Source organism: Lithobates pipiens, unplaced genomic scaffold, assembly GCF_037356315.1.
Source record: "Lithobates pipiens isolate NorthernLeopardFrog02 unplaced genomic scaffold, aLitPip1_a1.2 Scaffold_28, whole genome shotgun sequence".
In the NCBI taxonomy this organism is placed as follows: domain Eukaryota; kingdom Metazoa; phylum Chordata; class Amphibia; order Anura; family Ranidae; genus Lithobates; species Lithobates pipiens.
The window spans coordinates 192292926-192315068 of NW_027507789.1; the positions used below are offsets into that span (position 1 = coordinate 192292926).

A 22143-nucleotide genomic window follows, 5' to 3' on the forward strand; every position below is an offset into this window, starting at 1 on the left:
AGAACTTCAGGTGGGGGATACACTCCCCCCACCTAGAGTCCTGATACCTGTTTGAAGTGCAGTATCTTTTTTTTGCACCTCCCCAATACACGGTTACCACTCCCAGAACATAAAATTTACCATCTAATCCTGGTTTCTATTTGTTGTCTACCTTTCCACTAGGTCCCTGCTCACCTACAGAACAGCTGGGAGAGCTATTATATGGAAATCCTTATGGTCACTGGCCTCTTAGCCTATATCATGAACTACATCATTGGCAAAAACAAGAACAGCCGCCTTGCACATGCTTGGTTCAACTCCCACAGAGAGCTCCTGGAGAGCAACTTCTCTCTTGTAGGTGAGTGTATCAGTGGGGGGACATCTAGTGCGTCTGTTGATAGGAATAAGTGTATTTACTTGCAGAAAATATGCAGGCTGCAGATGGCACTGTGTTGTAAATAAAGCATTTCAAGGTAAAAAAAAGTTGGGTGTGTTTTGATACACAGGCGATATTGTCTGATTTACAGAACCAGCATTATCAACTAAAACCGTTCATATTCATTTTGCAGGAGATGATGGGACAAGCAAAGAAGCAGTGAGCACAGGGAAGCTGAATCAAGAGAACGAGCACATTTACAACCTGTGGTGTTCGGGACGCCTGTGCTGTGAGGGCATGCTCATTCAACTTAAGGTGCTGTCATTGTTTGCCTGTTTTGTCTTTGTGCCAAAGTAATGGGTTTCGCCTGTATTGTTCACAGCGAGCAGATTGGATCTATCCTGATTGCATACAAATTGACTGTATACATTAGGTAGCTCCTCATATTACTATTTTTTTTTTTTAGGCTGGCCATACACTTATATGATCTGACTGTGCAATATGTAATGTACAGTTTCCTTTCGATTTACCAAAACTATGTAATTAGGAGGACACACCTGAACAATCTATTCAAATAACATCAAATCATCAACTAGATGGTTAATGCTAGACCTATAAAAAGGGGCCCCATACAGCCAACCTGACAGCATCCATCTCAAATAGTTTGCTATGCTTTAGCTATGAATGGACAGAGTGCGTGATCAGTACAGATCGCTCATTGTGTTCATTCAGGAAAGGAAGGGGCTGGTAAATGACACACTCCATCATGAAGGACCCTAATGTGTGCTTGTAGCTGCCAGTGGGAAAGAGGAGGGAAGCCGACCGCACTGCGCGGGTGCCAGGGGGAAATGTATGGCACACAGGGAGGGTAAACGATGGGAGGGGGATACTGGAACCGATCACTTGTATGGCCCTCTCTGCATCAGCTGAAAGCTAGTGGGAGGGGGGAGGAGAAGATGCCAGCTTTCAGCTGCTGCAGAACGCCATACAGGGGAGTGGTTCCATTAATCCCCCCCCCCCCCCCAATGCGGCGATCACCCTCCCTGCCTACATCCAAATCACCCTCCTGCCTGGGTCCCATACAGGATGACTGGTGGTACCCCCTTATCTACGGCCCTAAATATGGTCATGCCTGTGGTATTAATCCTAATTTGTTTTATCTGATTCTGTGAAAAACCATCTAGTCTCTGAATTATCAAGAAGACATGGTCATTGCTTGATTTCAAGCAAAACCCATGGATTTAATTGAAATTATTCGGTCTGGACAGAAAGTTTGATCGTAGGACAGTAGATAATTCGATTTTATTGTTTAAAGTGTAACAAAGGGGCAGGTCTCCCAGGTATTCTCATTGAACAAGCATGGACATGTCAATAACATCATTCAAATGAGGTGAGGTCGGTATCTGGGTACCCCTTATTGTTGAAGGGGGCTTTCAGGTAACGATAAGCCCACTATCTGCAGACCCCCACAACCACAGGGCCAGGGTTATGGGGGAGAGGCCCCTATTCCTATTAACATGGGGACAAAGTACCACCCCCCATGTTGAGGGCATGTATGGTTCAGGAGGGGACGCACGCTTGTGTCCCTCTCCCTTTTCTAGCCTGGGAGACTGCATGCTCGAGTAAGGGTCTGGTATGGATTTTTGCACCAGGGGACCTCACGCAGCCAGATGGGGGAGGGGCCTCACTGAACTTTGACATTTCTTGTTATTGTTATGAAATTGGAAAAGATAACCACTTGCCGACCACCTAACTTGCAATATACTCCATTATTTTGACGTGAAATTCCGGGGTTATGGCTGCAGCTAGATGCCATAACTCCAGTATTTTCTATTCCCCTAGGCGGCGGTCTTTCAGATAAAAGGGGTTCCTACAGCAGATTCACTGCGTGATCACTTTAAGAAGCAGCGGGAGAGGTGCCCCCCTTCCCTCACGTCGCTTCCCGGTCTTATATTACCGATCACTGAGCCCGGGAACCATCCAGTGCCGGCAGTGTCTTGCCATATAGAGATAAGCGATGGTAAGATGACCACCACTCATCTCTGTGCCCTTGGAGGACCGGAGTGACGTCCCTTCCAGTTCTCGGGCCATGTAAACATTTAATTTAACAATTTGGCTGGTGATGGCACCTGAATTATGATAATAAATCGTGTAGCCGCTGCTTTAAAAGATTGTGGACTCAAATGAAATGGTGAACAAAGGTAAAGGTGTTGGCTCTACAAAATATCATATAGATAGTGATTAAACATAGTAAATGGTGCATAGTAAACCGTGTGCAAAAGATAGCAAACTATTGCAGTCCAGTGTGACTATTCCAACACCATTTGTTCTCCATGTAAACTTTTTTTTTTTTTTTTTTTGCTTAAAACAAAAGATACAAATTATTATTATTTATTTATTTTTTTGACCTTTTTGCTTTTAAGGGTAGAGGAGAGATTTGATATCTTTAAGACCCCCAAACTCTCCATAAAGGGGACCTGCCATTCTGTATCAGTATGGCAATAAAAGTGATCTAAAAAAAGTTTTTAAAGGGACATTGTAAAAATGTAATAATAAAAAAATATATATATATATTTTAAAGCTCGTATGTAGGTCACGCCCACATATGTAAACGGTGTTTGCACCACACATTTGGAGTATCACTGCGAACGTCTGAGTGAGAGCAATAATTATAGCACTAGACCTCCGTTACTCTAAACTGGTTACCTGTTGAAGTTTTTAAAGTGTCGCCCTTGGAGATTTAAAGCATGACGTTTTGGTATCTATTTACTCGATTTAACATCATCTTTCATATTATAAAAAAAATTTTGGATATATATTGTGTGTGTGTGTGTGTGTGTGTGTGTGTGTTTTTTTTTTTTCATTCAAATTAATCCCACCCCTCCCCCAAAAAATGTGTTTAAAAAATTGATGCGCCAAGACCGTGTAACATAAAATACTGCAATGACTGCCATTTTATTCTCTAGGTCTCTGTTAAAAAAATGTTTGGGGGTTCTGAGTAATTTTATAGCAAAAAATACAGATTTTTACTTGTAAACAAACGATGGGTCTTTAAGTAGGTGAGCTTCTCCAACACAGCCAGAGGCCCCCCCCGATCCTTGTTTATAGATTCTAATAGACAGATCTAAGTCGGCAGCCTTGCAAATCAAATTGAAATGCTGATCTATTGCTTGTTGCAAAAATCAAAATACTTGAGCCTTAACAGAGACCCTTCCAGCTGCAGATCGGGCAGACGTCATATGTTTGACAGCAATATTCTTTAAGCCAAAGCATTAGAAGACTAACCAATTGCTTGTAGAAAAGGTTTCACAGCATTATGTTTGCATTTTTATAGAGATTCTTTATTTCTAATGAATGTAATGTTTCTAAAAGATCACATAGCCCTGAAAAGGAAGTTTTTTTTGTTTTTGTTTTTTAAGTTTTAGTTGAAGGGTATGTCCAGTTGTTTGCTTCTCTGCGGGAATGGTATTCAAAGTTTTTTTTTTTTTTCTGTTTTTTAGTTTTTGAAACGCCAGGACCTGTTGAATGTGTTGGCTCGTATGATGCGTCCAACTTGTGATCAAGTGGTATGTATTTTTCTTTCTTTTTTAGATACTACTTCCCCCATACTGCCTCTCATTAAGGCTCCGTTGACACATGCAAATTGTATGCCTTTTGAACCGCATCCAGTTTGCATGGCATGTGAAAGAATATTGCTTTCTATTGTGCCTGTTCACATAATGTATGTCCGGTGCAGCCGGAGTGCGATTTCAGTGCAAATTGAAAAAAAGAGTCCTGTCAGTTTCCTGAGCAGCACGGTCTGGGTCAGGTGCAAATTCAGGCCCATCGACTTCTGTGGGAATGCTTCTGAATTGCACACTTGTCATTCAGTTGTTAACAGGATAAAATCCTGACCTGATCCTGTTTTAAACCTGACCTGATCCTGTTTTAAACCTGACCTGAAACACTGAACGACTACATCATTGTCACTTAACTGTGAAAACAGAGATTCAGGCTGGGTTCACACATATGCAGCAATCCAGCACAATTCCAGTGTGGGTTTCCGCATCACGTGACAATCGCAGGCAGTTCACACTGCCCTCTTCGAACTGCTACTGGTGAACCGGGTGTCAATAGAAAGTTAATGACACCCCCAGATCGGATCGCAGTGCGAACTGTCAAATGGTACAGGAATCAGATTGCATGGGTGTGAAAACCCAATGCGATCTGATTCCAGTGCGGACCAAAAAAGGGTCCTGCACCACTGTGGTGTGAATGTGATGCGATTTCAGCCATGCAGTTTGTATGGCTGAATTTGCATCGCACAGACATTGCATGTGATTTGCACAGCTTTGCGGTGCGAATCACATGCAATGTCTGTGTTTGCACCAGTGTGAATGTAAAGTTAATGATTCCCCCCCCCCCCCCCAAATCAGTTTTGCAATCTGTGAAATCAGACAGGAATCGTATCGCATGGGTGTGCATCGCATAGACATCACATGTGATGCCTAGCATCGCAAAAGTGTGAACCCAGCCTCAATTCGCACCGTACATGTGTGAACCCAGCCTAAATCTTTGGGGAAAATCAAAAAATGCTATAAAGAGCTCCAGAATTATTGCTTGCTATTTTGTACTTATGAAAATCATCTCAGATCCACAGTTCTGTGGTGTGTTTTTAAAACTATGTTTTCTTTTGTGTCTCTCTCCCAAGCAAGTAAAAGTGACCATGAATGATGAAGATATGGATACGTATGTGTTTGCCGTTGGTACTCGAAAGACCCTGGCACGGCTGCAGAAAGAGATGCAGGACTTGGTAAGGTATCCATATTTTGGTAGCTGATGAATTATGATTGTGGTATAAAACACCGTAACAGGTCTGTTTTCTTCTTTGTAGAGTGAGTTCTGCAGTGATAAACCCAAGTCTGCAGCCAAGCTGGGGCTCCCGGAATCTCTGGCTATTCTGTCTGAGATGGGGGAGGTGACAGACGGTGTCCTGGACACCAAGGTGGGGAATTAAAACCTCTTTTTATAGCTTTAGCCCAATTCCCTCTAGGCAAACTATTACATTTGCATTCTCTTTCTCCCACAGATGGTTCACTTTCTAACAAACTACGCTGATAAGATTGAATCCATCCATTTCTCGGACCAATTTTCTGGTCCAAAAATTATGCAAGAGTAAGTAATCAGAGCAGGGATCTATTATATGTGAGTGATGTCATGGCTTTTGGTACCCTGCCCTATTAGCTCATGATAATTATAGTCTCTGTATTAAGGAATAACTCCACATTAGGTGCTAATGAAATTGTATATTTCTGGTTCAGTTTGTAGCCAGCTGTGATTTTAAAGAACTGGCAGAAATCTCAAATATGGTTTCCTTGTGTGTGTGTGTGTGTGTGTGTGTGTGTGTGTGTGTGTGTGTGTTTTTGTATACTCTTGGTGTCACTTCTGGCTCATAAGCTGCTCTTACCAGCACTTTTTTTTTTCCCATCAGTTGTTATTTATAGGGAAAAAAAATGTCCTAACAAATACAGAAAGAGAAAAAAGAAAAAAAAGAACAAAGTTGCCTAACAAAGCAATAAGCACACCAGAAAATAAGTAAACAACATTGATGCTTTTGATTCAGTAATATCATATTTTTCAAAAATATTTCAGAATAATTAATATATCATATTAATAGTATATAGAAACTCTTTATAACAGGCCATCCCAATCTACTCAAAACATACCCAACCTCTATTATAGAGCAAGAGTAGAATGTGATGCATCCATAGTTAGTTTTTTTTTTTTTTTCCAAATGTTTAAAAAAAAGAAAAAAACAAATTAAGAATTGATCGTATGTGTATTTCTTAAACATTACATGTTTATCCAATTTCCAAGGGTAGGAGGGTTGGACAAAACCCAACTTGCGTGCGAATTGATGTTGCAATAACCACTACCTGGTCACGATCCATATCGTTAGAATTTACGTAACCTAATAGGCATAGAACAGAATCTGGAACCAATACAGAATGTAACCACTTCAGGACCGCCCACGGCACTTATACTGTGGCAAGACGAGTCACATACGTGTACATGATTTTGTGTTTACAGGTAGAGGGTGCTCTGTCATTCGCTACAGCACAAGCCAATCAGCGTGTCCATGACAATAATTTATGGCCAGAACCTGCCAATTGTCTGAGTGAATGACTGAAGAGAGCACTGTGTGGGTAAACCAGATAGGGCTCTCTACTGACAGTGGCAATGTGCCTTCTTTTTGTTTTTTTTCCTCTGACTAACTGCCACTGACATCATCAGTATTAGTGTTACTGGTGATCTCAGTGGCAGTTAGAGTTAGTCAGTCCCCCCAGCATCAGTGTCAGATTACCTGCCACACAATTGAAGTCACTGATCACCGCCATTAGTATTTAAAGAAAAAAAAATGTAAATAAAAAATTTATTTTTTTACTAGAAAATGAGTTATAATAATATAAATATAAATATATATATATATATATATATATATATATATATATATATATATATATATATATATATATATATATATATATATATATAATTTATTTTAGCAGAGACCCTAGGGAATAAAATGGTGACTGTTGCAATTTTTTTATGTCACATATGCAAAAAAAAATAATATATATTATTATATTCCCAATTTTGTTTGTATAATATTAAAGCTGATGAATCGGCATAACATTGCGCACACTCCTGGAATGGCGACAAACTATGGTACTTACAAAATCTCCATAGGCGATGCTTTAAACGCCTTTACAGGTTATCTGTTTAGAGTTAGAGGAGGTCTAGCACTAGAATTATTGCTCTCGATTGAACGTTTGCGGCGATACCTTACCATGCGAACACTACTTGTACTATATGCCTGCTACTATATACTACTATATGCGTGCACGACTTGCATATGTGTTCGCATGGAGAGATGGGGATGTAAACATCCCTTGTAATAGGATGACCGGTCCTCTTTATGGAGAGATTTGGGAGTAAAAAGACCCCAAATCTCTCGTCTCCCTTTTAAAAGAAAAAGATAAAAAAAAATAACATTTGGATCTTTTTCTTTTTCTTTTTCTTATTTTTTTTCTTTTTTTTTTAAATATTTTATCTAAATCACAAGAGGCATATCCAGGTTATTAAATTGACAATGTGTAACCAATAATACTTCCAATACATTCAAATGAAACTGCATAAATTGGAGTGCACGTAGCAGTTTCAAAGTACAAATGATGTGGAGATTAGCTATGTATTATATCAGCCAAGGGACAAACCACTTGCCTGGGACTGCCTCCATCATTTTCCATTTTCATAAGATCAAAAGAACATTTTGATCTTTTGTATTTAAAAAATAAAAAGATTTATTTCCACCCTGGACCGGAAGTGACGTCGCTCTGGCCCTCTGGGGTCATATAGGCAGTCAGAGAAAATCTAGTCTCTCACTGCCTCTGTAACCAGCCAATTGCACAGTTGGATCGTTTCTCAGGCGAGCCGGTGGAAATGGTAAGCCAGAGAGAAAGTGATCCAGTGGCTAATGAGCTCCTCGGCTCACTGTCACAAGAGAGCCAGTCACCGGCTGGAAAAAAAAAGATACTGGGGTCATGGCTGAAGGCTTTAGCCTTAACCCCAGATAAAACACTTGTAAACTGCTGCATATATCTGTACAAAAATCTTTTGCCTGTCATTTCTATTTTAAACTGAATGGATTGTTTTACAAGGTGATGTTTCACACCTTGCAGGTACTGTTTAAACATATTTGCTGTATCAGAGTGTAAACCTCATTGTCTGCCATATAAAAAAAAGGGGCTCGTGGCTGTAGATCCTCTAGAGATTCTCATGGTAAATTGTGGCTCTGTGGTCTCATAACATCCTATATGTTACAGGGAGGGGCAGCCACTCAAACTGCCAGAAACTAAGAAGACACTTTTGTTTACATTTAATGGTAAGTAGAGTGTTGAGCTATAAATTCACTGTACGGCAAGTAATGCTGTAAGACTGTACTGGAGTAAACCTTTGTCCTTCCTGACAGTGCCTGGAGGAGGAAACGCATCTGTTAAAGATATGGAGGCCCTTCTGCCGCTAATGAACATGATCATGTACAGCATTGACAAAGTAAGGAAGTTCCGTTTGAACAGAGAGGTAAGTGGATGCACGTTACATCAACTAATGTTACATGCATACATAACTCTTGTTAGTTACTCCTCTTCGCTGTATTCTAGGCTGTGTATTGTAGGAAGGTTAGTAAAATTTCAGTGCTACTTCCTGCCTGCTCTGTAGACTGCTGCTGAGCATCATCAGAATGTGGATGCTCATCCTCAGCTCTGTCTCCTTTAACCACTTCCTTGAAAAGGACGTACCTGTACGCCCTCTGATTGAAGTGGTTGTGCCATGGCTGCAGGCATGACCCCGGATTTATTTTATTTTTTATTTTTTCAGTCGATGCTTAATAAAGTAAAAGCAATCTAAGCGGCTAAATAGCCACTGGGTCAGTATTACATGCGTCCCGCCAAGGAACCTGACCATAGAGATGACCGTGCAATGGGACGTCCCCGATCATCTCATTATCATTTAAGAAACTGGAAGCCACAAGCATTTTGTTTTTTCGGTTTCAATCTAATGTAAACGGGCCTGTGAAAGCATCTGATCAAAACCAGTCTTGGTTTGATCAGATGCTTTTAAGGGCAGAGTAAAGATCTGGGGTGTAATAGACCCCAGATGTCTCAGTAAAGAGAACCTTTCACTGCCCATGCTTTCACGTTGCTATCATGCTTTCACGTTCATCCCTTGTGATGGTAATAAAAGTGACTAAAATCTTTTTTAAAGAGACTGTGTAAAAATAATAATATTTTTTTTTTTTAATTTAAAGCGCCCTGCTAGCACGCAAAGGCGAATGCAGGTAGGTAGCGCAAGCATATCTAAATCGTGTTCGCACCACACATGTGAGGTTTTGCTAGAGAGAGCAATAATTCTAGCACCAAGACCCCCTGTGTAACTCCAGACTGTTAACTTGTAAAGGCTTTTAAAGTGATTCTAAAGATTCGTTTGAAAAACAAAGAAACATGCCTATACTTACCTCCTCTGTGTAGTGATTTGCACAGTGGCCCCGATCCACCTCTTCTAGGTCCCCCCTCACCCCCATGGTGCTTCTAACTCCTCCTTCTCCTCAAATGCCCCCACGGAGAGTCACTTTCCATGGGGGCACCTGTACGGGCATGCTCCCGAGTCCTGCTGCAGCGTCCCGACTCCTGTGTCACTGGATTTGATTGACAGCAGCAGGAGCCAATGGCTCCTGCTGCTATAAATCTATCCAGTGAGGACCTGAGACAGTGGCTGAAGCTGCTGTGCTCATCCCCGCCGCTGGAACAATCGGGTTCAGGTAAGTAAAAGGGGCGGGCTGCAGCATCACAAAAGGTTTTTCACCATAGAATGCATCAAGGTGAAAAGCCATGAGGGCTTACAACCCCTTTTTAAAGTGTCGCCTATAGAGAATTTTAAGTACCGTAGTTTGTTGCCATTCCACGAGCGTGCACATTTTAAAGTGTAACATGTTGGGTATTTATTTTACTTAGCGTAACATCCTCTTTTATATTTTACCAACCATTGAGTATTATATTGTGTGTTTGTGCATTAAAATTCAATGTACTTTTTGCACAAAAATCGCGTTCAAAAAAACGCTGTGCAAATACCGTGTGACATTTAAAAAAAAAAATTGCAACTCCTAACATTTTACTCTCTAAAACCTCTGCTTAAAAAAAAAAATATGTTTGGGAGTTTGAAGTAATTTTCTAGCAAAAAAAAAAGCAGATTTTTACATTTACGTGAGAAGTGTCAGACTAGCCTTGGGCAGCAAGTGGTTAAAGTAGAAGTATAACTTCTGTTTGTTTCGGACAGAGTGGAGAGGGATTAGAACTACTATCAGGCTTTTTTGCTGTCTGTGCCCTTGTTAGGGAGAGTCGCCCTCTCCTATTTGTCCTGTTTACCATTATTGAAAGTGACAGCAAAAGAAATGAGAACACTAATGGAGGTGAAGTTTTCAATGGGCACACTTTTGGTGACACTCTGGGTGGGATTCCCTGACGTTGGAGGGATTTCTTCTCATTTCCTGTTTTGGCTATGGAAAGGGAAGTGAAGGAAAATCTCTGGGGTGAGAAGACACAGCGCCTCTAAGTGCAGTATATACGGAAACTGTTTACTCTTAAAAAGTCAACTACTCATAAGGGGGCAAAAAAAACAGCATTTGCATAGCATGGTGATCCCACGATGTGAAACCCATAGCTGATCCCGATGTGCCCGCGCCTTTGCGTGTCCCGGCTAGTCTTGGTGGTATCCAGTATAGGCAGCTCAGTCTGGGGAGTGGAGAACGCTGATCGTTTAGGGGTGATGTCACTTCCGGGTAGAAGGCGGCTTTGCATTCAGAGCATGCCTGCTCCTTCAGGCCATTCAGGGAGCCATCTTAAGAATAGTATTTATGTACTGGGACTCGGAAGTCCACGCCCAGACACAGAAGTAACTTAAGGGGGCACCCTAACCAACATGTACAACATAAAAAAGGGTGAGTAGACATTCATAGTACATTATATAATCACAGTAAATATTGTAAATTACTATAATGACTAAAAATTACTAAAACATATCTAACGACTAATAAAAAAAAAAAAAAAACATGGCAAGACGTATTCATATGGAGTACTCTCCCATTTGAGAAATCTCTCCGACACAGTTGACAAAAAAGAAACCTGACGGGTTATAACCCTCCTTAACTATCCAAGATGGGAGAAAAATAACATTTTGCCATTTAGTTACACTTTAGGTCCACCTTTTTGTACGCCTTTTCTTTCTCCAAACCTGATGTGTTTTTTAACCATTTCCATCTCTAATTAAAGGAAGAAAATATTGAGGGGAATTTACCAAGACTGATGCAGCCAGATACTGAAACAGCTGTGCATGGTAACCAATCAGATTTAAGCTTTCATTTTCAAAACTGAACTGGACAGAGCTGAAAATAGAAGCTGATTGGTTCCTTTGCGCACCTGCACCATATTCTGTCAGTTCCAGTTTGAATAAATTCCCCTCCATTGTTTTTATATGCATTTTAAGACATAAGTTATATTTTAATGCACTTGTCTGGATTTGTGTCTGTAATTGCCATCTATGCTGCCCATCCCTATATTTTGCACGGTTAAACTTCATAAATGTTTTGTACCCGTTGATGGCAGGGCAAACAGAAAGCTGATAAGAACCGTTCGCGCGTGGAAGAAAACTTCTTGAAGCAAACACATGTGCAGCGCCAGGAAGCAGCCCAAAGCCGACGGGAGGAGAAGAAACGTGCAGAAAAGGAGCGCATCATGAATGAGGAAGATCCTGACAAGCAGCGTCGGCTGGAAGTAAGCACATTGTAATGATGGGCTCGTTTGTGTTCAGATCGAACTTGCCAGTAAGCTGTCACTGCACACCGCCAATCATAGGCAGTGAGGCATTTCCCAACCTGCAGCTGCACATACACATGCTGCCTATGATTGCCGATGTGCATTGGTGGCTTTTTGTCGGTTTCGATCCAAACACGCCGAGCCCATCACTAGCACATTGTATAGGATACAAACTGCAGGAGCAAGAACAGTTTGTGCATAATCCTGCATTCCTCTTACAGTGCATAGTTTTATTTATTTTATTTTTTGGGCACAGAAAGTTTAACGCTCTGTTTTTTTATTTACCACTCTCCCAGGAAGCCGCCCAGCGCCGTGAGCAGAAGAAGATAGAAAAGAAACAAATGAAGATGAAGCAGATCAAAGTGAAGGCCATGTAAAAGAATTATGCTGCTTTCAAACCAATCCTTTATTATCCCTTCACCTGCAGGGGAACAGAGAAGCCTAATTTAGCAGCTGTACTTCCTTCCAGTGCAGAGATATCCCTTTTGTTAAAGAAAAGGTAGTGTCCCCCGAGTTTCCACATTCATGCTCCCAGATAACCCATGTGATTAGCGCTTTTCAGATAAAGCGTGTCTCTCTGCTTGTGTCAGAGAAAATCTACATTGGGGGTCTCAATCTGGCAGCCCTCCAGCTGTTGAGAAACGACAAGTCCCATGAGGCTTTGCAATGCTGACAGTTAAAAGCACAACTCTGTCAGGTACAGGCAGGATGGGAGTTGTAGTTCCGCAACAGCTGGAGGGCCGCCAGTTTGAGACCCCTGATCAACATTGTGAACTCAGTTAAAGCCCAACTCCAGCCAAATGGTTTTTTTTTTTTATCATTTTGGATGGCTTGTACCTGTCGTCAGCTGGGGAGATTTGTCCTCTCTATTTGTCCCAATGACACTTTTTTGTGGGACAGAAAGTGATGGAAAATCAAAGTGTACTTTTTAATCATTTAGGAAGAGTTGTCTACTTTGTAAGTCCTCATTTGGGAGATTTCTTCTTCACTGCCTGTTTATTTGACGGGGTGTCACGCAGACCAGAAAGTGAGGGTGAATCCTTCTACTGGGGACCTACCCAGTATTAAAACACATTCTCTAGTAGAGTAAGGTCTAGTCCGATGCCAGCAGCAGAATCCCCAAGGAGAGGATTGCACTTAGGCTCCATTCACACGTTGGAGTGCAAATTTGGTGCATCGTTCACGCAACTTTGGATGGGTGCAACTTGGATGCAACTTTGTCTTTGATCAGTTAAATGGACAACTGTTGGATTGCATAATATTCAGGTACGATTTTTATGCAGCTTTGGAGGGTTAACATTGAAGTCTGTGGCCCTCAAGTTGCATGAAAGTCGGACCAAAGTAGTGCATGAACTAGTTTGACATTGCTGCAAATTTAAGTCATGCATATATGAATGGTTATCATAAGAAAACTGCAGAATGTTGCTGGTTCAGCCTTGTTGGCAAAAGGTAAGTGGGCTGCTGGCTTGTGTGACACGAGCCATAGAGTTTGAAACTCTATCAGGATTTTATTGCTGTCTGTGCCCCCACTCTGTGGGATTTTACCCCATTTCCTGTCAGGTGATGGGTATTAGAACAGGAAGTAGCGAGCAAAACTCAACAGGGATGCTGACAGCATATATAAACCTTGACAGTGGTTCTAACTCTTCCCTGCTTTGGTTGAACTAGGGCTTTAACCATTTGTCTCCACATGAAGTTCTCTTACAGTGGAAGTAAACCCTCCTATCGGTTTCAGCCAAGGAAGCTGCCATCTTGGCCTCTGTTTAATCTTCAACTGCCATGATGCTGCACATGTGATCAGTTATGACACCAGCCATTGGATGGTTTAACAATTTGGGTGAGATCACAACCAATGTGACAGTTACGTTCCCGCACGTGCCGGAAATGTAACTGTTTTTTTAAACTGTTAAATGGATGGGTTTACTTCTGCTTTAAATAAACTGCTTGTTCGCATGGTACCTGTGACATCACTATGACACACAGTGGGGATGAAATAATAGTGCAAACAGGAGTTCAATGCTGCAACGTTTAGCAATCAATTTTATGATTGATTTGAAGCTGCTCCCAAAATACCAGTATCTGTTTAAGAACTCCATTATTGGCTTTTCTGCTACCCTGCACTATAGAAGAGATTCAGGAAATTCTGTTTTTAATACTTATCTATGCTCTCCCTTCTTCAGCTCCCATCCCGAATTTTATAGATATAATATAAAAGTATTTAAGTTATTGCAAAAATATTTCTGAAAGCTGTATAAAACAAAATAAAGGTAGTATTATTGGTAGGGTGTCCACCAAAAGGGGGGGGGGGGGCAGCAGAGATGCCGTGTGCTTGGATTACTAATGTATAATGGAGACAATGGTCCTTATAACTGATGTAAAGTTCAATTCACAAGAGCATGCAGTGTCATTACCATGCATCACTTTCTTTATTATTATTATTATTATTTTTTTTGTTATTTCAATTGAGAAATTGATTTTTCAAATCATTGATGGTGTTTCCATGCACATTGGATATGCTTATTATAAGTTTTTTGTATATGCATCTGTTTGATCCGCAGGGTACCCTCAGCTCTCTGTTTTGTTCTTGGGCATGTTAGCATTTGTTTGCTGTGTTACCCACCCTTCAGTTGGATTGCTTTTGGACATATAAAAGTTTAAGATTTCCTGTATCCCTCAATGAATGAGAAACAGAGAAGGATTTTTTTTGTACTCGCTTTAAAATCCTTTTTCTTGAAGCCCATTGAGGGACACGTGTCCTATCCCATTGTGTTTCTGATCATGCTCTTGGCACTGCCCGCTACAAAACGGAGGCATACTTGGTAATAGGAGGGGTTATGCTGGGCTGGACTACATTTTAAATATTATTTTTGGTTTGCCAGTGTCCAGTCTTATGGGACGCGACCAGTATAACCCGTAGATGAAAAGCGTTCCTCAATGCACTCCAAGAAAAGGATTTTACGGTGAGCCCATATAGCCTGTTTTATGACTCCGAATTGAACATTTTAGCAAGGAGACAGGCATTGGTGTTTTCAGGAGATAGGAAGGAGAAGATGGAGCTACAGAAACAAAATGTAATGAATACAATAACCTAAGACCTGTTTTTTTTTTTTTTTTCTGAATGGTTTCTGCATGGTTCGTCTGATGGTGACTCTTCTCTGTAGGACATCAGTGCTGTGAAGGCATCAAAACACCTACCTCCACCACTAAAACGGGCATACAAAGAGATTATCAATTTTCTTGCCTTTTTATAGTATAACTAAAGACAATTTTATTTATTTTAATTTTTTTGTTTTAGTTTTGGACAGAGTTGAGAGGGATTAGAAGGCCATAGGTTTCCTCACTTTGAAGAGATTTCCTCCCACTTCTTGTTTGTTATTGGATAGAAAGTGATGGGAAATCTCCCCAATGGGACACAAATGGCAAAAACAAGCCTGACAGGGGTTATAACCCTCCCTTAAAGAGGAAGTAAACCCTGATGAGTTTACTTCCTCTTTCATTCCCTGCAAAGGTAAAGCATAATGGACTACTGTGCATCGCATAGTAGTCCATTATGTGTCACTTACCTGACACAGGAGCCAGCGAAGTCACCGCTGTCCCCTGTAGTCCGCCGCATCCATCTTCTTGGTGGGGTCTCGCAGCTCCGCCGCTGTCATTCGGGGAGGCCGCGATAACGTCACTCCCGCGCATGCGCACGGGAGCCGACACGCGCGGCAGCTCCGTCGTTGAGAATGCCGCACTCAGTGCGCCTGCGCGCCGCTGTCTACGGCGCATGCGCCGTAGACAGCGGTGCCTATTTTCGGGCAAATATCTCCTAAACCATATAGGTTTAGAAGATATTTCTTGGACCTACAGGTAAGCCTTAATCTAGGCTTACCTGTAGGTCAAAGTGGTTTGTAAGGGTTTACAACCACTTTAATCTATGCAGATTGAAAAAAAAAAAAAAGTTTTGCCTTTTTAGTTCTACTTTAAAGTAAATTGAATGATAGATGGAGGCTGCCAATGGTGCTGCTTGTTGGTTGATTTTTGGACCTTAGGGCCAGTTCACACCAGACGCAGTTCCGTTCAGTTCCCTGCACATTTTTTATGCACAAAATGCATGCACTGTGTTTTCAATGTATTTCCATGGCTCTAGTTCACACCATGCAGTCAGTTTCTGCACCGGAAACTGACTGCATGATGTGAACTAGAGCCATTGAAATGCATGGAAAACACTGCGCATGCATTTTTAGTGCAGAAAAAAAGCGCATGGAACTGCGTCTGGTGTGAACTAGCACTTAATCCAGAATAAGCATGCAGCAAGCTTGTTCAGCCCTAAAGCAAAACTCCTGATTTACATTTTCCCTCTAGAAGATGTTGAAGCCAATGGGTCAACATGACAGACAGGCGGCTGGAGAAGCCACCATTAGCGGTTTCTATGTTTTTCAGTAGAGTTTTTCTTTAACGTTCCCCTGCCATTTGCATCTGGGGCCCCTGATTCTTGGACTTAAAACTTGTCTCGTTTTTTTAAAGTGTTCCCATCACACTGTGCTACGCATTAGTGTAGCAAGTATTTTGCACCCCCCCTCCTCCATTAGCTACAAGTCTCCCATGGATATAGTCACATTCAGTGGATAAAGACGAAAATATTACCAAGTAACACTAAAGAAGAAAAGCATAATATCAGAAGCTATGCAAAAAAGATTAATTTTAAAGTTGTGGGACATGATCTATATGAAGCCAAGTCTTTAAGCTAATATTTCTAATATACTGGCCAGTAGTTAGGTGATTTTCAGATTTTGTTTGTATAAATCAGGGCTACACTTCTCAATTATCACTGACTTCTTGTTGCACAGGACACTGATGATGCGTATGCCCTGCAACGCCCCCTGCTGGTGAATGCCAGTATAGCATCTCCGTTGCAATGCAGTGTAGCTTTTATGAACTGTGCCATTGTTGGGCAGACAAACTAAGACTTCCAATATAAAGAGTAACAGAAATCTGTGTTTTTTTTGTTTTGTTTTTTTGACAAGCTAGACAGATGGTGGTTGGGCCGTTGAAGGGTCTAATTTTGGGCTCAGTTTTTAAGTTAATGTAATTTAATACTTGTGATTTGTTGCTATAATTCTCAAGGATGAATGTAAAGATTATGTGATCACAGGAGCGTAAAATAAAGCAGTTGATCATCTGGTCTTAAAGTGAACTTGTACTTTGGCCCCCTGCTCCTTTATAGCTGGCTTCTGTTAGCTTGACAACTCGTGAGTTTCCCCAAGGCTTTGTGTAAGCTTCAGTTTGGTCCAGTAAAAGATTACACAGGACTAGGGATGCATCAATACCAAGTGTTGTCACGAGTACTCGTAAAATAAATAAATAAAATAAAAAATAAAATGCCCCCGATAACGATACTTAGCGGTGCAATTTGCGTCCATACAAAATGCATGGACGCAAAGCCCACTGCAAAGAATTCCATGCGATTTAAACGGAAATGCAGTGCGATTCCTGTCTCAAATGTGTGCGGTTTCCCGAATTACTGTGTGATCCCAGGCTCGTTATAGTAAAGTTCACACAGGAGCAAATTTGCAAGAGACCTCCCTGCATGACCGGTTCCACAAGCTCCCATCTGACTGTAGACATCTGCGGCCCCTCCTATTACTCCCCAGCCTCGCTCGCTCCCCCCAGCTTCCAGCCTTATGAGCCATCCCCTTCTAGTACTGACAGTATGGACTACAGGGATTCTAATCGGTCAGCACCGTCACATGGACGACGCTGACCAATAAAAAGCGGTCTAGCCTGTACTTTTCAGGAAAAGAGAGAAGGCCACAGGATTTCAAATCCCCGGAGTGGTGAAGCGGCTTTGTCGATCCACCACTGTCTGTCGGAAATCTGGTACAGCGGGACTAAGTGGGGATAAGGTGGGGGGGTCTAATGGATGGCTCAAACCGCTGGAGACTGCAGTAAAAAAAGCTATGGGTCAGGCAGGAGCAGTCGCATATGTCCACAATTCGATGGGGGCCTGAGCTAGTGGAACCCGTCATGCAGGGGGGCTTTCCCACTCCTGTGTAAACTCGGGCTCAAAATCACTATGACAAGCCACACAGCAGCAGTGGAGAAACTGAATAAAATTTGGAAAGGAATTGCACCGCATTCCTGTTCAAAATACATGCAATTCTTTGCAGTGCGATTTGCGCCCATTCATTTTGTATGGATGCAAATTGCATCGCAAAGTATCGGTACTAGGCGAGTACTTGACCGAAAGTATTGGTACTTGTACTTGCCAATTTAAAAAAAGGGTATCTGTGCAACCCTACACAGGACTAAAGATCCACTGTGTTACGGTACTCAGGTCAGCAATTGGCCGCTCAGGTACTCTGTACTGCACATGGGTCGAAGAAGAGGGTTCTAAGCTCCCTTCTTCTCTGACAAGTGAACAGGAAAGCAGCAGAGAAAACAAAGGAAGCATAAGTAGCAGGTTGGGTGGGTATTAAATAAACCCTACAAGGCAGAGAACCCTTTAGTCTCCCTTTATGCTGCCCAGTCACAACCATTTGAGTGATTTTACTTTTCATGTAACATACCTGTCCACCCTTGAGCTGAGATCCTCATGCGATTGTAATAATTGGCCCTAGTTTATCTCTTCTCAGTCAGAACAACAGGGGATCAGTCAGACTTTTTCATCCTAAGGCCATGTCTTTGATGATTCTGATGTTAAATTTGCCAATTTTTATCGCTTATTTGCATATGACGGTATGAGGTAGAAGTGTTGGCTGTATGTAGTACTACGTTTGCTGTAGATGTCAGCTCTCAGGTGGATTTACCTAATAGTCTTGTGGCTGGTGGAGTATGATGGAGAATCCTCAGATTGCCATCCCTGAAAACGATCGTGTCTGCTATGCTTTCAGCGTCATGAAAAATGAAACCGCAAAACTGTCAGATGATGAAAACACACGACTGAATTTATAAGCCAACATATAGGTGTTATCAACGCCTATTCATACCTGTCCTTGACTATTGAATTCCAGGGGCATTCAGGGAGCTGCAAAGCCATATAACCTAGGACAGGATTTCGCAACTCCAGTCCTAAAGGCGCCCCAACAGGTCAGGTTTTCAGGCTTTCCATTATTTTGCACAGGTGATTTGATTAGTTTCACTGCCTTAGTAATTACCACAGCCGTTTCATCTGAGAGAAATCCTGAAAACATGACCTGTTGGGGGCGCCTAGAGGACAGGAGTTGAGAAACCCTGACCTAGGACCTTCTTCACACAGCTTTTTTCTGACGAGGAAGCTTTCATCTAGTGTCCAGCCATTCTTGTTAACGCTAATAAAGAACCCTTCAGCTCCAGGGTAGGGATGACACATTATAAGAAGCCCATATGCAGTGCAAATTTCTTTAATGCAACCACAGATACCCCTATCAACACAGTGTTGACGGGATTCCATCCTGCCAAGTCATTGTATTCTCCTGGCAAGAACGGCTATCCCCTCTGGGAGAAGACAGTGATTACTGATAGCGGCTATACCAGCCACTATCGATAATCGCCCTGTAAGATCCGGCAGACTGGTTGTACCCAAGTTGATTGATCAACTTGATAGATTGTCTGCTTATACATGGTTGGAATCTCAACCAGTTCAGCATTCAAACCAACTATGGCCGGCCTTAACTTGAGTGCTGGCTGTCACTTTAATCTTTTCCTGCTGACCTTACCCATCTGTGGCTGCATGGTGGTGGGTTTAATTGCCGTGCCACCACTAGAGGTCGACCGATATATCGGCCGGCCGATATTTGCCGTTTTTTAAATAATCGGCATCGGCCGATTTGAGCTGATAAAAAGCCGATTTAGAACTACAGCGGGACTTTTCTATTACAGAAGTCATTTCAGTCAGTGTGAGTTGCCTGAGTCGTCATAGCAACCCTTTCCTCCTCTCTGGGCAGGCTGCCAAGAAAAGAACTAAATGATACAATGTTTACACTTGAATGAATGAAATCATCTCTGTGTAGAAGTTCTCAGTTTAACCATTTAAAGACTAAATCTTTTCTGACACTTGTTGCTTACAAGTAAAAATCTTGTATTTTCTGCCAGAAAATCACTTGGACCCCCCAAAAATGATATATATTTTTTTAGCAGAGATCCTAGGGAATAAAATAGCGGTTGTTGCAATATTTTATGTCACACGGCATTTGCACAGAGGTCTTTCAAATGCATTTTTTTAGGAAAAAAATACACTATTTAAAAAATAAAATAAAAACAGTAAAGTTAGCCCATTTTTTTTTTCGTCCAAAAGTTTTGACTACCTGTTTTTATTTAATATATAGGTTTTTTTTTTTTTTTTTCATCTAAATCATACATACAAGTAAACTGATTGGGGGTTTTGTTTTGTTTAATAAATGTTTAAATGTAAGAAATTTTCTGTATCACTTATGAAGACTGCTTTCACACTGGAGCGGGCAGGCGTTGATGGTAAAACGCAAGTTTTAGCGGCTCTTTACCATCATTTTAGCGGTGCTATTTGGCTAGTGGGGCACATATAACCCAGCTAGCGGCCAAGGAAGAGGTTAAATGCGCCCATGAAGCACTGCTGCCAAATCGCATTGCATGCGCTTCGGCAGTGGTGCCCATTCATATCAATGGGCAGGAGTGGTGGAGGAGCGGTATACACCACTCCAAACGTGCTGCTTGCAGGACTTTTTTTTTTTAAGATCCTGCCAGCGCATCGCCTCAGTGTGAAAGCACTCTGTCTTTCACACAGACTGCAGGGGAGCCATTTTACAGGCGCTATTTTTAGCCCAAAAGCGCCTGAAAAACGCCCCAGTGGGAAAGGTGTGTTAGATCAAGGGGGATTAAAAAATAAAAAATAAAAAAGGAAAAAAATAAATAAAATAAAATCGGCCTACCATATCGGCCCAAAAAAAATCGGCATCGGCTATCGGCCGCCATGATTTCTAAATATCGGCATCGGCCAGAGAAAAACCCATATCGGTCGACCTCTAGCCACCACATATATGGATATGACTAGTGTTGCTGTTCTGTGCTGGGAACACATTCAATTTTGAGCCCCTCAGGACTGATTGGGCTGTGTCACTGTTTGCGACCCAGAGCTGGTAAGACAGGCTTCCAATCACTTGACAACTGTGAGGACCAATCAGAGCGAGCACATGGAGGCCCTCCCAGGAAATACCTCCAGCTTCAAGATCCCCTTTAAACAGCAGAGAGGAGTTTCATGAAAGTCCAACCCACCCAGATGCCTACTTTCCCCATACTCCCCTTGGGAGAGTGAATGGCCTGTCCAGAACTAAACTGCTTGAAGGCTTTTTAGCACTACATGTTTTGTTTTTTAAAGCCTGTTATCACCTTCAATAAAAGTTATGTGCTGTTTATTTTACAAATCCAAAAAATGGACCTGAAGGGTACACAATGCTGACTTGAAAGCCGTGCAAGTACTTTACAAAAGCTTACAGTTGACACTGCTCTTGGTGCCTACAAGCTGAACAAAGCCTATAAGTCAGCCTGGTTCTAGGCCAGAGCGGTCTCCACCCGTGAGACACTTCCTATTATTATGTTTGGGGGATGCCAAATCCCTCCACCTCTTTCTATTCCTGAATGCTCCTATCAGTTGGCCGATCAATGCATGGGTTTTGGTTGTTACTAGAGTACAGATTGTTAGCAATAAAAGTGAAGTGATCAGACATCTGGATACTCAGGAACCCTACCTTCAATTGCTGCTTTCACATAGAAGTGGATGCAGACAGAATGTTCTGGTTATTGTACATTTTTAATATTAGCGTGATTGGAATGCTGTGTGCGATTTATTCTTCCCTGTACATGGTCATGTGATCGCCACGGAAGCATTGCAGCTGTTCTGCCATTCTGATTTTTACCTGTCAAATGAACAATAAAACTGATGTAATACATTTAACTGCCTGTGTGGTTCTTCCATGGACTATAGGTTGGTTAATCTTTTATCAACAATGCTGTCATAGTAGACCTTTCTGTATCTTTACAAGTCTGCAGAAATACCTGGAATATCACAATATACTAGGGCTGAAACGACGAATCGATTAATCGACAACTAATCGATTATGAAATGAATCGATTACTATTTTCATAATCGATTAATCGGCCAGTAATGGGGTTAAAAAAATAAATAAAATGAGCCCTTTATAGTACAAAAGTATCATCACTATTGTAAATATTACTTTCACTGTTCTACAGTAAATAAACGAACCCCTTCCAGTAGTGATTATCTGCTTTTTTGTACTATAAAGGGCTAATTTTAGTCTTTTTAACCCCATTATGTTACTAAACGTCTTAGGCCTGGTTCACATCTATGTTTGTTGGTGCTTTTTGCAGAAACACACTACAGTTCATTTACATGGTTTCCTATGGGACATGTTCATATCTGTGCTT

At 41.6% G+C, this 22143-nt stretch overlaps 1 protein-coding gene across 2 annotated transcripts in view; it reads left to right on the forward strand.

Annotated features, from left to right (window-relative positions):
* Positions 1-21652, forward strand: part of CCDC47 (coiled-coil domain containing 47) — a 40014-nt gene extending 18362 nt beyond the window's left edge. For both annotated transcript variants that reach the window (XM_077460199.1, XM_077460198.1), the window contains exons 4-13: positions 163-337; positions 549-670; positions 3856-3921; positions 5046-5147; positions 5229-5339; positions 5424-5509; positions 8221-8279; positions 8367-8476; positions 11554-11721; positions 12060-21652. In XM_077460199.1, coding sequence (XP_077316325.1) covers positions 163-337; positions 549-670; positions 3856-3921; positions 5046-5147; positions 5229-5339; positions 5424-5509; positions 8221-8279; positions 8367-8476; positions 11554-11721; positions 12060-12140 — 1080 coding nt within the window. In that variant the 3' untranslated portion in view covers positions 12141-21652. The remainder of the gene's footprint in view (positions 1-162; positions 338-548; positions 671-3855; positions 3922-5045; positions 5148-5228; positions 5340-5423; positions 5510-8220; positions 8280-8366; positions 8477-11553; positions 11722-12059) is intronic.
* Positions 21653-22143: the final 491 nt, after the last annotated feature.